The sequence below is a fragment of the Typopeltis vanoorti genome, chromosome 3 (assembly GCF_054136105.1).
Source record: "Typopeltis vanoorti isolate ZY-2024b chromosome 3, IOZ_Tvanoo_1.0, whole genome shotgun sequence".
NCBI classification, from domain to species: Eukaryota; Metazoa; Arthropoda; class Arachnida; order Uropygi; family Thelyphonidae; genus Typopeltis; species Typopeltis vanoorti.
The window spans coordinates 93,804,048-93,823,119 of NC_143551.1; the positions used below are offsets into that span (position 1 = coordinate 93,804,048).

The following is a 19,072-nucleotide window of genomic DNA, read 5'->3' on the forward strand; positions in this document are numbered from 1 at the left end:
ACAAAAATCCTAAAAAACATGACTTAACTTCTTGTTACAGACCTTATAAAAAAATTGGCATCCCTTATCTGCTCTACTAAAGATTAACCCCCCCCCCCCTAGACCTACCTGGTCTATACCAAGTCCCTTGCAGTTGTCAGCTGTCCTACTTTGGCCAAATAGGCAGGACAGCTAATATCAGAATTTCAGAAAAGGACTACATACGGTTTATCCAATACAGCCACTCTGGTCTTGCAGACCATGCGCTATCAACTTTGAAAGGGCTAAATGTAGAAAACTCATTGCCTTCTGGTCTCTTGCAAAAGCCATTCAGTTGCAATTCTGCCCATCTATACTTCTACTTTTCTCTTTCTGTCATAGATGGCATGAGTTCTATGTTGTCTTTAGGTGATACTGCCATTTGAATGAGAGAGAGAGAGAGAGAGAGAGATGCAGGAATACAGATGGTAAAAATTGCAGCTGAACAGCTTTTGCAATAGATAAGGAGGCACAACTTCATTGGCATAGGCAGTGAGCTTTCTCCTCCAAGGTAAATCTCCTCTAACTTTACCTGAAACCTTGCATATGTACACTTCTGCCAGAGACATCCAGGAATATCTTTATCATCGTAGCATTCAGAAAACAACTTACCACCTTTCTGATATAGATTTTCTATGTTCTTATTGAAGTCTTCCTATGATGTTTATTTAACTCAACTTGACTTCCCATGACTTTGTTATCTATGTTTACCTACTGCTTATCTTTGCAAACAACTTCACCAGGTGTCTCTCAAGTGGACTCAATCAATGACTTGAAGCAGAGCCACTGGGACTTCAAAAACTGCTCAACTTTTATTCTAAAACTTTTTTTAAATATTTTGTTTTTAGCATGATATTCATTTTAATCCTGCTCAAAACTAAATAGTGATCACTTTCTATTTCAAATCACTGTATACTCTTGTATATTTATTGAACAAGGAAAAAGGTACAATAAACATAGAAAATGAGACTTTTATTTTTTGTGTCTTCTCTTTCCATGTGGATTTGTGCACATCTTTAAGCACATGGTGTTAGTAGTGACTATTGTCATGATCAGAAATCCAGCAGATAGTTACCATTATTATTAGCATTGATTGATCTTTTCTCAAAATTTTCCCATCTATAATCTGGTATTGATTTATACCTCTGTTACTTAGATCTCCAACAATGATTAATTTCCTTTATAGTTCCTTCCTTTATAGTTAACTTCCTTTATTTCTCTAGTAGACCTTCTATGGAATTATAGACACAAATAAGTATCAATGTTCCCTTCTCCCATTTTGTCTTGCATCATTCTACTTGATATTGCCTGTCATTCAAGAAGATTATCTTCATATTTAGTATTGAAGCTATACCTTCACTTCTTGGCCACCAGACACGGTTAAAAAACTCAACCTCACTATGCCCCCCCCCCAGATTATATGGGGTTCCGAAAATACACAAACAAAATGTGCGCCTTCGACCAATCGTGGAAGGAATAGACAGTCCCAATTACCACATAGCCAAGAAATTAGCGGCAACACTCAAGGAGTTGGTAGCTCATTCCCCCTCCTACATAAAAAACACACAACACTTTATAAACAAAATCAAAAACATAACACTCGACAAAGATGACTTATTAGTCAGTTTCGACGTTTCTGCCCTTTTCACTAATGTCCTCATCAATGACACAATTCTCCTACTGCAGAACAAATTTCCACCCGACATTACGGCCCTCTTTGCCCACGTACTAAAGTCTGGTTACTTCATGTGGCAAAACAAATTCTACCTACAAAAAGAAGGTACAGACATGGGCTCACCACTATCCCCCCCCCCTCAATCGCTGCTTCTACAAGAAAAAACTTCTACATGGAAACCTTTGAGCAAAGGGCTCTTGATTCTGCCATGCTACGACCGACAGTCTGGCTTAGATACGTTGACGACGTGTTCGTGATCTGGCCACACGGGGAACAAACGCTAAAAACATTCCTCAGCCACCTGAACAAACAACACGAACGCATACAATTTACCATCAAAATTGAAAACCAAAATTCACTCCCGTTCCTAGACACACTAGTCACTCGTCTTCCTTCGGGCAGTCTATCCTTCACGGTCTACCAAAAACCGACAAACACTGGCCAATACATGCATGCTAATTCATACCACCACCCATCACAAAAATATGGAGTCAATTAACACCCTTAAAAACAGAGCCACAACTATTTGCTCTAACCAGCAAGCCCTGAAACAAGAACTTAAAATCATTAGTGACACATTCATAAATAATGGCTATAACAAAAATACTGTTAATAAAATACTCTATAAAACTACAACAAAAACAAATCTAGATTACAGTATCGGAAAAAATCAACAGAATCCTACAACATTACAACCTCAATGCCACCTTTAAACCACTCACTAAACTTAAAACTATATTCAACTCCTCTAAGGATCCTCTCCTCCCATTAGCACATCCTGGAGTCTATTGCATCCGCTGCACCTGTAACTTACCATACATTGGTGAAACAGGACGGACAATCCCTATACACAAGAAAGAACACATTAGACACATTAAATATAACCATTATGGTGAAGCAGGCCTCTCAGACCACGCACTCAACACCTTACACCAAATCAACTGGAAAAGCACCTGCTCCTTACACCGCACAAAAACCTGGTACGAAAGGAAATTTAAGGAATCCTGCGAAATCCTGATAAACCACCCAAATATCAACAACAAAGATGGCATGAAAATTCCAAGGATCTGGATGGCACACATTCAGCCTACCTAATATGAAAGATTCAGCATAAGTCAGGACTCTAGCCAATCCTTAGCTAGTATTAGAAACCATTTCATACCAACTGGCTGGAATGATGTGAATATATGTATATAGTAGACAACACTAATAATAGGACTCTAGCGTTGATGTATAATTTTAAAAAATTTTTTATTTTATTTTTTTTATTTTATATTTTATTTTATTTTTAAAATTTTTTTTTATTTTATTTTTCTCATCAGAGGTCAGGCCAACAATTGTTGTATCGGTTGGTCAGTGTCTTGAACAAACCAGTTTGATTGTAGTATAATTGTATGCCCCAGAAGATGACCTTGACATAAAGGTCGAAACGTCGAATGTAGATTTTAGTTATATTAAACTGAAGTTTTTATTCAAACACATTACTTGTCTCCATAATTTTCAAAAATGCATTCGGATCACTGTGTAAGCCTAAAAGAAAGGAAGCCATACCTTCCTTTCACTGATCCTTATTTCCTGAATATCATATCTTGTTGCTGTTATTTAGAAGACTCTCACTTTTTTTTTGTCTTCTCTGTTTTGATGACACCAATTATGTTGATATGGTACTTCTCTAATTTTTCAACTAGTGTCACTTCTTTTTTATTGACACATCTTATGTTGATGTTGCCTATCTAGGATTCTGCTAATGTCCAGTTGGATTTTTTTCCAGTAGCTGACTTTTCACTATTTCTCTGAATACTTGACAGAAACAGTGGAGAGAAGACCTTGTTTAACCAGGCAGTTTCCTAGCTAACATGACATTTCTTCTTTTTTGTACTAATACTGTCATTTGGTTTAAGCCAATACAATTTGGTTGGCTAAACTCTAAACTTTGAGGCCATCCTCATTCACTCAGCAACTAAGTAAATGCCTACTAATGAAGGTGTGCCACAAGAAGGTGAAATCGGATGCTATGTCAGAAACATTAGTCAATTCTCTGCATTTCTTAAAAAGCTATGTAGGTCCTTTGATGATCGGTTATCTATCTTTGAATCTTAAGGGACTCCTCCAATATAACAAGTATTTGCATAAATTAAAGATACAAAGAAATGATATACTTGGTTTAAGCAAGCAAACAAAGTTTATGCCTCAAGTATTTTCAGGACTGGGGCAGCTCGTATATAGAAGCTAATGACTTCACATCACTTGCCATATTATTCCATAATGCAATGCACATATCCTTGCTGCTGTGTATAATGCAATGCAATGCATTATGAGAAAGGTCACTTTCCAGATCAGTTTTGACCTTTATTGAGGTACGTTAAAGTGCACAGGTACCTCTCCAAACACTGAGTGATCTACAACATAGGTGACCAACAACAGGCCTGCAGGCCACATGCGGCCCGCAACGTGATTTTATGCGGCCCCTGCCAGGATAAAAACTATATTAATTTATATGTATTATCAATTAAGCCATTAGTTTCAACAGCAGATTTTCTGATTGTTGAAACTAATGGCTTTTAGTTATATTCATTATTTCTGATGACAGAAACAATTTATATTCTCAACACGGAATCAAAACTGCTTTAAAAAGATTACTCAGTTTATAAAATCTACTGCTTCTCTGTGCGAGTTGTAGTAGTGGGAGTGGTAGATTTCTATGCGCTCCAGAGTAATGCATCATTGAAAGTCACTTGCTGTGCTTACAGTGACCAGTTTCAGAGACTCAGTTTCAAGTATTTTATATTGTTCTCCCAATAGTAAAATGATTTAACATATATAGTAATTCGATACATATAACTATTGCCTTGAAAAAATGCAAAGTTTATTTTTATTTAAGTTCTGTCTAAAAGTGTGCGGCCCGTGATGCTACCACTCATCATGTATTGGCCCTCGTATAGAATGAAGTTGGCCACACCTGATCTACAAGATCACTCTAAATTTTACTGACTGACCCTGAAGTATCACTGCCATCACTCCAGAACAGAAAACTCACGGTGGCTACACTCAGTGACAAAAACCTGCCACCAAACTGAGCCTCGCTACTCAAAAAAAGCAAATAAACCCAAAGACTGATTAAGTGTGGGCCTGCTCCAATAACTTGGGTGATCCCTCAGATTATGTAATCTCAGTGAATGCCCAGAAGGATCAAATCTTATTGATTGACCCTAAAGGATCATTACCAAACTCACCACTACAGGAAAGAGAACTCAGCAGAGTCTCCACCCAGTGATAGGCAAAACCTCTCCAATCCCCGAGAAAGCAAGCAAGCAAGTACAAAGATGAACATTATTACAAATCATCTGTGGCAGACAAGATACCAAGCTACATTACATTAACATTTCTGGCTGGATGGGTGAAGCAAAATTGCTTTTCATATGCCCGTTTGTCTTGTAATGAAAGAACTTTGAATGGAGTGTTTTTGAGCTATATGCTCACCCATTGAGGGCAGTGAAGTTAGTTGTGTTCAGCTGAACTTAAGATAGACTTTGGTCTTTTATATTTGTTGATTTCTGCTTCATTATATTCGGAGGCTTCCTTGATTAATGGGTTTGGATGGTTACTTGTCTTGGTAAAGAGCTTCTCAGCTAGATTTATGAGAAAGGAAGAGATATGAGGAGTATTAACTTCTCTATGGATCTGGGTGTTTCTTATAAACCAAGGGGCATCCAAAATCATCCTCATGCACTTATTCTGTAATCTCTGAAGTTTTAGAATGTTTGAATTTGCGGTGTGGCTCCATGCTGGGGATGTGTGAGTGATAACCGGTCAAATTACCATCTTGTAAATTGTTAATTTTGTTTGCGTGTCCAGTTTACTTGTCTGTTGATCATAGGGTAGAGCTGTGCTAAGACGTTGGATGTCTTTGAGGTAATGTAACTAATATGTTTGCTGAATAGGAGTTTACTATCAAGAATCACTCCAAGATATTTAACTTCAGTCTGCCATGGAATCTTTACTCCCAATAAATAAATATCCTCATTGGTATGGATTTTCTTTCTAGTAAACAATATAGCTGATCTTTTCTGGGGGTTAACGTGGATCCTCTGGTCTGCCATCCACTTTTCTAAAGTGTGTATGCTACTTTGTAGTCTTTTAGTTGCCAGTTTTGGGCTCAGTGATCTTGCCATCACTGCAGTATCATCCGCATATAATGCAGTGAATGTTGTTCTTGGGTTCAGAGGGATGTCTGCTACACAGATTGAAAACAGGAGAGGTGCCAGAAGAGATCCTTGAGGTACACCTACCGAGATCCTGCATCTGGTCGAAACCGTTTCGCCGACCCTGAGCTGCACATATCTGTCTTTAAGGTAAGAATGTATTATTTTTTAACTTGACTGGAAAGTTAAATTTTATCAGTTTATAGAGAAGGCCTTGATGCCATACCTTGTCAAATGCCTTCTCTGCGTCGATGAAGATGGCAGCTGTATTGAGTTTCCAGTTGAAACCTTTAGTAATGATTTCTATCAGCCGGTGCACTTGTTGACCTGTACTATGGGCCTTACGGAAGCCGAACTATTCATTAGACAAAATTCCTAACTTATCTGTTTCTGCTTGGAATCTTGAGAGGATCACTTTCTCTGTCACCTTTCCGAGGCTGGACAATAGGCTTATCGGTCTGTAGCTTTCGGGAAGGTGAGCATTTTGTCCTGGCTTCTTTAGTGGCAGGATTGTGGCTGTTTTCCATGTAGTAGGGAAATGCTGGAATCTAAAGATGGCATTTGTAATGTTGACGAGATGGACTATGGCCTTTCTTGGAAGTAGTTTTACTATTCTGTTAGTTATGCCATCTGGTCTTGGAGCTTTTTTATTGTTTAGATGGGAGGTGATATTTATCATTTCTGCCGGATTTTGTAGGAGTGATATGTTTGGAGTTAACATTGTTCTGTTTTAAGGTTGTCCTAACATGATGATGAATCTTGTACATAAGGTTGATATTTAGATTTGTATAAGATGGATTGCACTGAGATGCTAGGTTATCTACTAGTGCTTCGGCTTTCTCTTCATCTTTGTGAACTGTCCCTTTCTTGGTTTGTATATGGGGTATGAGTTGCTTTTTGGTGCGAATTGCTCTTAAGAATTTCCATAGTATTGATGTTAGCCAATTTGGTTTCTCATTGATGGTTTCTGTGTTTTTGAAGAGCTTCTCGGACCTGCCTGTTTAGATTGTTCAATACTGTTTTATCTTGTGGGGCTCTGGTATTGTGGCATCTCTTCCTGGCTCTATTTTTTGCTCTGATTAGATCCATGATTTCTTCAGGGATACGGTTGATTGGAAGACAGTGGATTGTCTGACTGATTCTATTGCTTTCTGAATTTGTATGGTTAAGTTATTTATTGCTGTGTCAATCTCTTCCTTTTTACTGATATTGGGCACCGGACCAATATGATTGGGAAGAACCTTGGCTAACTTGTCCCATGGTATGAATGTGTGCAGAGGAAAGATTGATCTGATGAACCTAGATTAAGCACTATGGGACTGTGGCCAGAAGATAATTCATTGACTGATTCCAATTTGAATTAGTATCTTAAATTTTTAAAGATGACAATGTCCAGCACATCCAAGCCACCTGAAGGGCTGAAGTGAGTGGGCTCGGTAGGGCCGGCCACAACAACAGAGTTGAGCATTGCATAGTTGTGTGTGGCCTTTGGCGTTAGTTGATGAGCTGTACCAAGTTGTGTGTTTTGAGTTGAAATCTCCTGCTATTATTATGGAGTCATTTGGACGAAGTATGGAGTCCAGATCTGTTGTCAGCAGAGGAATGCTTTCTTGAGACTCCCAGCATTGAAGGTATATACCTCCACACTGGTCACCTCCAGGTTTACTGTTTTGGGCTTGTCTATTGTATTATGATTCAAATAACTCTTAATATATATGGCTGTGCCTCCATCTCTTGTGCCAATTCTGTTGTTTTTGTACATAGTGTATCCACGGATTTTTGGGTTATTAGCTGGTCTTAGGTGTGTTTCACCAATCAAGATGATATCAGCACTGAGACAAGTTGAAGATTCTTGAAGTTCCAAAATCTTGTTCATCGATCCATTTGCATTCCACGCGATTATCTTAAGAACTTTTGGTTTGAATTTATTACTCATGACAGATGGCTGTTATAATGTTTTGAGTGCCTTGCAGGAATCTCTTTCTGGAAGATGTTGAGGGGCATGTCTTGCTGAATTCCTGCAGCATAGTGGCAAGTGAGGCTGTTAAAACGGATGTTATGTTGGAGCTTTTCTAGCTCGAGAGATGTAGGAGGCTTAGCTCTTGCAGCCTCAGCATATGTTTTGGTCATGGTTGTTCCTTCCTGTGAGGTAGAAGGCAAGGTGTTTTGGACTGGAGGACGATTTGTTTGGTTGCTTAAAACGTTGTTATATGGAGGAGCAAGATTGACTTTTGTTGATCCTAGATTTTTTGGATTGGAAAGGCATTCCTTGTAGTTGGCAGGGTGAGGTTCTCTGCAGTTTGCACAGCATGCTAGAGTTGTGCGTGGTTTGGTGCACGTGATGGTCTGGTGTCCCTCGCCGCACTTCAAACACCTGAAGGCTGCCTTACATAATTTTCAGGCATGTCCAAACCTTTGGCATCTATGACACTGACCTGCAGATGCTCTTTTCCTTAGAGTTGAAATTTTGAGACCACATTTTGAGACTACACTCAGTTCATAGATCTGCTTTTGTGTGTTGTTTATTTCCACCAGCACCAAAGGCATTGGTCTTTTATCAGATCTGAGCATTCTGCTCACTTTAACCGGGGACAGGCCCTGTCTGGAGAGATCAGTGGTCACATCTTCTGGTGTGATACCTTCAGCTATCCCACGTAGAACTATCTTCAGGTTCTTTTCGCTGGGTAAAGTGAAGGTATGATATGGGACGTTAGCATTGTCCATAAATCTGGTCATCTCTCTGTAATCCAAGACAGTAGCGGGTTGTATTTTAACTCCCTCATCTGAGTTTTTAGTCCATGAGAATGAGATGTGTTGTTCTCTGAAGGCTGATAAGACAGGGATCCATTTTCCCTTATCCCTTAATATTGCTGGTGGTATATTTTCTTTAGGACCATTGAGGGCTTCTATCCCTGTTATTTTGGGTTCTTCCACATTGGTGGAGATTTTCCTCTTCTTTTTGACCAATTAGAACGCTGTATCTGTTTCCAAGATAACTGCTGTCTTGGGATGTAGCATCTTCCATACTTGGGGAGTGTGCAAAATCTGATTGCGTCAGAGTTATGGGCTCTTCACTTATGTCATCCATATTGTCCTCTGTGACTGCTGTGGGGGGGAAATGTGTCAAAGAGCTTGACTTTTCCTGGCCAATTATCACTCAGCAGCTTTCCTAGTCTGATGAATTCCATGTATGCTTCCTCGAATTTGGCCTCATTGAGAAGTTTTGCCATGACAATAATTTAGAAATGTGTTAAGACACAGATGGAGAAAGAGTAGAGATTGCTCAGGTGTTCTGAGCAAGTAAAGATAATCCTGTGGAGTTTTGAGGGTCCACTAGCAAATCCCATAGACACACTAAGGTGTTTACCAGCAATAAAATGTCATGATATAAAACAATGCCGATACTAGCAGCAGTAGGCCTAGCGTATCGTCCTTGTAAATTCAATTGACTTACCTGGATAAACCACTATGGAAAAATAAAGTATCTGTTTATGGCAACAAGCAATTAACTGCTATTATTAATGAATAAGCATAAATCACTAAAAACATATCAGTCAAATTCACAATTCACCATCAATAATACACGACACAAAGCACTAGCGCACGAGCCACCATCCTTGCATCGAACTCCAATACCAAGCTTGAAGTAATGAAGTTCCATATATATCCTATATACAAGTAGTGAAAAGGTGTATTAACTTATTATTAATATACTTTGGATCATGCAAAAACTTTGTTTTTGCATGAAGTGTTTGCATATTTTTACACTAGTTTTGAGTTGTAACATAATAATAACAGTAAGTGATGAAGGGGATCAGGGGTTTAAAAGCGTTGAATTTGGTAATAGCATCAGAAGATGTATCCATAACCAAGGTAGACAAGAAAGTGACCATGCAGTCTTGTTCTAAGAGGTTGCTAAACATGTGGTATTTTCTATCAAGAAAGGGTTTATGTTGAACTATAAAGCTAGTAATTTTTTCGGACTTAGGAGCCATCTTGGTGTAGTGCCATGGCTTAAGAAGCTACTACAAGGAAAGAATGCCTGTAGCATGGGAAGTTGTCAGGGATTGTTTGAGAGAAGCAGTATCAGACTGCATACCCAAAGTTAAGAGGATAAACCAGTTGGGGATTAAGTGAATGAGTAGAGATTTAAAGCATTAGCTTTAAAAAAATAAGACAATGTAGAGGAAATGTAAAGAAAAATGTGATAAGCATACTCTTCACCAATACAAAGTGCAGGAAGAAAGTGACTAATATGGTAAGGTGGACAAAATTAGATTTTGAGAGAAAAATTAGCTAAGTGGGCCAAAGTAAATCAATAAGAGTTTATTTGCTGTGTAGCAAATGAGAGGAAGATTGATTATGGAAGAAAAATTAATCAGTGCAAATGATAGGAAGGTGACAGAAGCAGAAGAAATACTTGAGTTTCTGAGTGATCACTTTGCAAGGGTATCTTATGGAGATTTTGCTGTTTCTGATGTTATAGAGAGTGATGTGAAAATTGAGATGCTCTGCATATTAAAAAATATCAAAGTGAATGCAATAGTGGGGACTGGGTGTCATGTTGGCCTGTGTGCTACTTGAATGTGAAGGTGAACTGCCAGTGCCTCTGGCAAAGTTGTTTAATCTAAGTCTCATCGCTGGCAAGGTTCCAAGGGAGTGTGAAAGAGAGTAAGATCCATTATATAAAGGTGGCTCTAAAGCTGGGGGTTGAATATTAGATTGGTGGATTGGATTGGAGACTGGTTATCTGATAGGTATCAACAAGTTGTGTATGGGAGAGCGATATCCAGGAAAAGGAAAGTTACTAGTGGTGTGCCTCAGGGGTCTGTTTTAGGGCCATTGCTGTTTAACTTGTATATTAATGATATTGGTGAAGATTTGGATGTAGATATTCAGTTGTTTGCAGATGATGCAAAGTTGGGATGAACCATGAAGAGTAGAGAAAATGTTGTGGCCTTACAAGAAGACTTGAATAAATTGAGTGATTGGGCATGGGAATGGGGATGTGAGTTCAATGTTGCAAAATTTAAGGTTTTAAAATTTGGAAAACAAAAATGGGATGCAGAATTTATGAATGGTGAGGATATATTGTCAGATGTAGAGGAAATAAGAGATCTGGGGTTGATATTGGATAAGGATCTGAAATTTAGGGGACACATAGCCAAAATTGTGACGACAACACCAAGGCTTCTGGGAATAATGCAGAGGACACTGACTTGTAGAAGTAGGGAGATTCTTGTTCCTAATCAAAGATTAGGCCGCACGTGGACTCTTGTGCCCAGATTTGGTCACCTGGTTTTCAGAAGGATGAAGAGATGTTGGAGGGGGTCCAGAGACGACTGACTAAGGTAGTTTCTAACCTCTGGAATGTCGAGTATGAAGAAAGATTGAGAAGATGCAACTTGCAGAGTCTGGTGGACTGGAGGAGTAGGGGAGATATGATAGAAACCTACAAGTTATTAATTGGTTGTTATAGGATCAATGCTGGAGAGGTTCTACAGAAAATAGTGGGATATCAGGAGAGAACCAGAGGTCATCCCTGGAAGCTGTATAAGGAGGGTATGAGTAGGGGAGTGAGAGGCAGGTTTTTTTCATGCAGGGTTGTGAATGATTGGAATGTCTTGTCTGAGAGTGTGGTGTCTGCATAGAATTTGAGTGTGCTTAAAGCACGGTATGATGAGCTGTGTGTTTGATAAAAGGACCTCCTAGATGAGTCTTTGACTCCATGGGGTCTTGGGTAGTAGTAATAATAATAATGTTTGCCAATTTAATGTTGCAGAATGTAAAATCATGCATTTCCAAAAATGATGAGACTAGGGACTTAGTGGTATGAGGAACAGAAAGTTGAAGTTTAGAGGAATACTAAGGCAATCTATTTGAAGTCATAAGTCTCTACATACAAGTATCCCAGTTGTGAAGATACTTCATGTGCACTTTACACTTGGATAAAGCAATTAAACGAAGAATATGATTTCTTGGCATGTTTAATTTATAGTATAACAAAGTGAAAAAATTTTCAACATCTTGACTACTGTTTTGGCAAATTTGGTCATCTCTGGGTTTCTTGAGGATCAGGAGCTGGTGGGGAGAATTTAAAGACCAGAGAACAAGCTAGTGACCGAAGCATGGAATGATTTCTGTTGGGGATAGTTTAATGTGTGGGGGGGGGGTGCAGAGTTTTGTTAACAGGTCTGAGAGAGAGAGAGAGGACATGATAAAAACTTATAAGTTATTAAAGGGTTTCTATAAGATTGACATGAGAAATGTTTCAATAAATTACAATAGAGAGAATTATGGGTCACCTCTGTAAGTTCTAAAATATGGCCAGCACATCCTTAATGGGGTGTGTTGACTAGATGTTTTCTTTAGAGAGGGATGAGTGAGTGAACATTTCCAGAATTAATTGTGAGTGCCTTGAAAGTGATTGAGTTTCAGTATAAGTATGACAAGTATTGTACATATAATAGTTAATGGATCTTCCATGATGAGTCTTCTAACTCCACAGACAAGATACTCATATACTGCTACTGATAATAATAGTAATAATTATCTTTAGTTATGAACTTATTTATATAAAATTATAGATATTGATGAGTGCCAGGAAGGTTCTCCTTGCAGTAGCGATCAAACATGTGAAAATACAATAGGCACCTATCGTTGCTCTTGTCCTTCTGGATTCTCACTGGATTCTGTTAGAACATGCAAAGGTGACATAATTTTTCTTTACTGACTGTTCTATTTAAAATTGTTCATTTATATGATATTTATTGCATTTTGAAAATGGTTAAAATAGATGGCATTGCAGAATGGATAGGTTTGAAAAAAGGAAAATATTTCTCAAAGAAGACGGGGATGGTAAGTGTTTAGACAAGCATATAGAATTTGAAAATATTATCAAGCTGCATTTAAGTCTAAACAAATGAGATAGTACACTGGTCTCCAAAAGGTAAGGACAAACTATATTTTTACCTGTATATGTAAATATTTTCGTGACTACAGCCAAATGGGGACAAAAATTTATTGTCAGCATACTAATAACTTATATTACACAAAAAATTTGTTATGAATGTCTCACAAATTGAATTGCAATTCGTTTTTTTGGCAAAATTTATGAAAGTTATATACAGTGCTTACAGAAAACTATGCAGAGAGACATTTCAGTATGGAATATGTCCACTCTGAACCCTCTCACAATGTCATACCATGCTTAGCACCAAGTGATTCAAGTTTTCTTGAGGAAAACTGGCCCACTTCTCTTTCAGAGCAAGGATAAATTGGAATTTTGAGCAGCAATGTGTCTCCCTATTGCATCCCAAATGTGTTCTGTGGGGGTTACGATCTGGTGAGTGTGCTGGCCACTCGATTCAATTAATATCCTTGGTCTCCAGAAGAAACTGCACTGCTTGTGTGGTGTGGCATTGTCATTCATAAAATTGGATTCTTCACCTACAGCACCATGGAACAATTGAACAGGACCTTGAAAAACTTCGTTAATATCATTCATCAGTCATAGTCCCTTTTTCCAGTACTTGTAGGTGCATCCATTAAGCATAATGCCTTCCCACACTATGACCTCAGCACTGCCATATCTATCCCCTTTCAAGAACATTCTCATGATGGCAAGCAGTACCAATTTCACATCAGATCAAGTGTCATCTAGAATCAGAGGAAAGACTAAAATGACTCTCATCTGTAAAGAGTACATTAGCTCATGGTGTCTTGTCCAATTTTTATGTATATAACGCCACTGAAAATGTGCTCTATGATGAGGTGTGGATAATGGGATGCAGACTACAGGCTTATGGACATTCATTGGCCTACTTGTAACAGCTCTCTTGCCATAGTTTGTAAAGATATCTGGGTAACTGTGCTTGAATGGAGCCAACTTGCAAGCTGATCTGCCATAGTTTGTCAATTACATTTGGCTGTTATAATAAATTTAGTTGAATCCTTTAACCAAGTGTGAGCAAACAAAGTTTGCACCTGAAAGTATCTTCACGATTGGGGTAAAGTAGTACAACACCAGGCGACTCGTTGCAAAGGTGGAGCAAGCTTACATTACCCCTATCTCAGTATCTCCCATAATGCAAAACACATCTCCTTGCGGATATGTATAATGTTATGCATTAAGAGATAATCTTCAGGAGTGGGGTAAGGTAGTACAACACCAGGCAACTCGTTGCAAAGGTGGAGCAAGCTTACATCACTCCTATCTCAGTATCTCCCATATTGCAAAACACATCTCCTTGTGGATATGTATAATGTTATGCATTAAGGGATAACATTATATATATATCTGCAAGGAGATGTGTTTTGCATTATGGGAGATACTGAGATAGGAGTGATGTAAGCTTGCTCCACCTTTGCAACAAGTTGCCTGGTGTTGTACTGGCTTACCCCAGTCCTGAAGATACTTTCAGGCACAAACTTTGTTCACACTTGGATAAAGGATTAAACGAAATTTATTATAGTCCAACCAAGTGAAAAATAAACTTTCAACATTTGGCTGTTATAACCAAAATTCTGTCTTCATGCTCCATGGTAGAGCAAGAGTGACCTCTTGGCAAACATCTGGAACACATTTCATTGGTTTGAAATGCAGCCCAGAGCCCGGATACAATGCTATGTGAGATTCTAAAATTCTCTAGCAATATCAGTAATTCTGCAGTCTTTTCAAGCTTTCCAATATTTTTTCCCTGCATGAAATGATCTAGATGATGTCTTTGAGACATTACAAGACATTGAAGTTTGCAACTTTATTCTTCATGAAAAGAGCTTCCTTCAAACACAGTTCACATTCAAATTCACATTGAAAATCTGAATGTGTATCTACTTTTTACTTGAAATAATAATAATAATAATAATAATAATAATAATAATTATTATTATTATTATTATTATTATTATTATGGGCAACTCCAAGGAGTCCTTAGACTCATCTAGGGAGGCCCTAGACATCATGTCCATCACAACTATTCAACATTCACACAATATCTATCATATTTTGCCTTGAACTCATTTACTGTCATAGCACCCACAACAGACTCTGGCAGCTTATTCCACTCATTCACCACTCTAAAACTAAAAAACCCAGCTCTAACACCCTTACTAACAACATTCTTGCCCAGCTTCCATGGATGCCCCCTAGTCCTCCCACCAGTCCTGTTCTCAAAAATATCCTCTGAAATAATCAATTATACAAATTGCCACACGATGATTTGTCTGAATTTGCAGTTGTAATCTTCAGAAATAGTTTAGGTTTTGGACACTAGTGTATACTTATTAGAAATGTTGTAAATATTACAAGGTCTATATGGCTTTGTTTAGCCGTGTTGAAATGACTCTTGCATCAATACAGCTAGGCTATATGAAGACTGTTCTAAGTTCAATTCTTGTTGCCAACTAGAGGAATTTTTTCTAATCCTTTCCACAATCAGTTAGTTGAAGAAAAACTTAGAAAAAACTGTGTAAGCTGGTCTCTAGCACAGGCAAGTGTGGTTTCTTCTTGGAATCCCATAACGCAAGAAATTTGACTGTAAAACTCACATAATATAGAGATATTATGTGAGTTTTGAGGCTGAGTATTGTATTTATGGAAATGTGCTTCAGGAGGTTTTTTTTTAAATATTTGATCCACACACGAAAGGTCACAAGACCTATAGCACTTTAGTGACGTGTGGGAAAGAGCAATAGAAGAAAGGAGGAATCTGTTCACATTTTGTTTGAACAGCTGAAGGTTTTAATCTTTGGGGAAGGCAGAGTAGGGGTGGGGAGACTGTTTCAAAGGACAGAAGTAGATGGAATGAAAAAGGAGGCAGTGAAGTGTTGACTCTGTGAGTTTCAAGATGAACTGAGAGGGTGTTGGTCAGCAGTGGCTCTTAGTCTAATGAGTTTTAAGGAGCGTTGAGGAATGATAGTTGCCAATTCAGCAGAGCACTGTCCATGAAAGTATCTGTAGAAGAGGCAAGACAGAAACTGAGCATCTGTGTGAGATGGAGATTGTTAATTAGCTGGATTGTCCTCTTTTGGATAGAATCGAGCAATCTTTGAAAGGATTTTGTTGCACCAATCCAAATATGGGACAATATTCCATGGTTGGGCAGATTTGGAATTTGTATAGAGTTAGCAGCTATCAAAAAAGTACACCAAGTTTTTTGGGCAGCTGTAGAAGTTATAGTTTAAAATGTGGTTGTGGCTGGAAAGATTGGATGTACAGGTCAGTACAAGAAGAGAAACCTGATCGTGTTTTGATATCCCAGTATTATAATCAGCTATCTGTGATTGGATAAGGAAGGGGATTGACTCCTCCCCCACTTTCCAAAAAGTTAGGATTAAATGACCTAGCCTGCTTCCTTTATGGCATTACGAAATTAAAATGCATTATGAAATATTATTACAAGTATTACAAAATATTACAAAATATTATAAATATTACAAGTGCAAGAAATATTACAAATAAGTGGAAGAGTTTGTATCATTGATTATAATAAATAACACTGAGAAGCAAACTGAAAATTTTTGTTTGAAGCAAAAGTAGATAAATATAAATAATTTCAGTGTGCTGAAATTGCCAATATCACCTAACCATTTTCAGGAAGAATTATCTGTTGACATTGCATATTAGTGAATTTCACTTCATTTCATTAAATTTCAGTTTTTGTTGCCATTCAGTGAATTTTGTTTTCATTACATTTCACATTTTGCATTTATGGTCTCATGCTAAGCTTACTGTTTCATGGTAAAATAGCCTGAAAGATAAGGCTGATCTCTTGACATCAGTCTTCTCCCCTAACTCATGTATTTAAACAGTGTGAAAAATCATCTCCTAATATACAGAAATAAGATATAGGTAAAGTGAAAGTCCATGAGAGTGGAACGGATGATACTGAAGTCCTTGGTAATGGAAAGAGCAGTAGTAGTATGAGAGAAAATGGGGGGGGGAGATGCAAGAAGAACTGGGAAATTTGGAGGTGGGGTGAGAAGAGACAGGGAGAAATGGCAAAGGGAAAGCAGATGTTGGAAGTGGAATGAATGTATATATGTGGGAATGGGCAGATCAGAATAAAAATGTAAGGGAGGGGGGGGGGGGTAGTTGAGACTGAGGATATATATAGGGTAAGCTTTGGTAAAGGTGATTGGGCAAGGGCAGCTGTGTCAAAAAATCACAACCGACAGGTGGCTTGGGTAGGACTTTGGTTATATACCTGAAATTGAATTACTGTGTTTATTTACAAATGCCAGGAGCATCAGAAATAAGAGAGATGAAATTGTGTTATTGATTGAGTTTATTTGCTGTTGAATAATGGAAATGGTTTTGAGACAGTATAGTATGAGGTAGAAGTTGACAGGAAGAGATATTTAGTTGAATAGTGCTATAGGCAAGGGGAATGTGTACGTGGAAGAAAGAAATGTACAAGCAACTTGGGTTAGCAAACATAGGAAGGGTAATCATAATGGATGATTTTAATTACGGTAATATACTTTCGAATGAAGAGACAGCAAACAGAAAATTTCTTGAGTTCTTGAGAGACAACTATCTCAGATAGTATGTAAAGCATCATCCTTGGTAGCAGCTGCTGTACATATGTTGCTCAGATAAGTCCTTACTTTTAGTAAATATTGGTGTTATTTCTTTGTTTTTGTTATTTCTTTATCTTTATCTTTGCAAAAGTGTTCTATGCTGTGGCACCAGCCACAGCATAGAACAAAAAATCTTGGCATACAAGAAAAATGGTAGCCAAGATATTGGATGATATTAATATGTGGAATTTAGTACGATGTAGTGTGTGTTTAATGTATTCATTGCTGAGAGTAAATAGTTTGTGGTGGTACAAGAGTGAGAATGGAGAGAATGATTGTTGGAAATGTTTCTGAGCATGATGCAAGAAATGAGAGTTGTGTCAGGAGCGCAAGAATGATGTGACGGATATTGAGGATATAAATTGGGATTTGGGAAATGTTATAGAGAATGTAGTGGAAGCAGAGAATGACAGTGCACAAAATATGAATGAGAGTTTGAAGAAAGTGGATGAAAATAATAATGTGGATGATAGGATGCCAGTGTGGAAAGAAATTGCATGCTTGTGACTTGTGACTCAGTTGATAAAGGCAGCATAATTGCAATATGAGCAGAATTTAGCAAATCAGGCCAAGAAAAACTTTTTGGGAGTTTTTTCAATTTGTAGCAAGTGAAAAGCAGAATGAATATGGTAAGATGATGTTAATGGATGAAAGTGGGCAATTGGTAACTGATGCAAAGTACATAGTTGAAGTGTTCATTGAGCATTTCATCAGTATTTCATTCTCTCTTTGAAATCAGAAGCTCAACGGTAGAGAATAAAATGAGAGAAACTTACTGTTGAGCGAGTAAGAGGTATATGAGGAGATATTAAGCTAAATATTAATACGTTAATAGGATTTGTTGACATATCACCACATGACTCAAGGGAATATTCCAAGGAGTTAGTATCAGCCTTGGCCTACTTGTTTAACAAGAATCTTGGGTTTACTTACACCTCTTTGCAACTTGTTGCAAAGGTGGTGATAAGGCTAAGGAGGCTACAAATTATAAGCCAATCCGTATATCTGGAGTTGTAGTTAAGGTATTGGAGAGGTTGGTGAGTGCTAGGAAACAATGGTGGTTGATAACAGCAGTATTCTCTGTGCTTATTGGATTTACCATCTTGCTTGTGTACTGTAACATGGTGACAAATGTATTGGACAAGGGAGATTTAGAGTGGTGCACTTAGATTTTGCAAAGGCTTTCAATAGATTACCACATCACAGATTGGAGCAGATGAGGCTGGAATATATATATTAGTGATTGGATAGGCTGCTGGCTCTCAGATAGGTATCAGTAAATTGTGTATGGAAAGGGGGGGGGGGACACTGTCTTGAAAGAGGACAGTTACTAGTGTTGTGCTGCAAGGGTCTGTTTTTGGACCATTGTTATTTAATTTGTATATTAACGATATTGGGATAGGTTTAGCTTGTTATATACAGCTGTTTGCAGATGATGCAAAACTGAGGAGAGTGATGAGGAATCAAGCAGATGTTGTGGCCATACGTGAGAATAGATAATAATAGATTGTATGAGTGGGTAACAGTCAATTCAATGTTGCAAAGTGTAAGGTTCTGAAATTTCGTAGGCCACTATGGGATGCAATATACACTT

General features: G+C 38.0%; 1 protein-coding gene across 10 annotated transcripts in view; it reads left to right on the forward strand.

Moving 5' to 3' along the window:
- Positions 1-19,072, forward strand: part of LOC150108392 (uncharacterized) — a 628,716-nt gene that overhangs the window by 310,956 nt on the left and 298,688 nt on the right. For 9 of the 10 annotated variants that reach the window (XM_090415800.1, XM_090415806.1, XM_090415804.1 and 6 more), the window contains one exon: positions 12,483-12,605. The exons of the other annotated variant lie outside the window; for it this stretch is intronic. In XM_090415800.1, the coding sequence (XP_090271926.1) occupies positions 12,483-12,605 (123 nt within the window). The remainder of the gene's footprint in view (positions 1-12,482; positions 12,606-19,072) is intronic. 10 annotated transcript variants of the gene reach the window in all.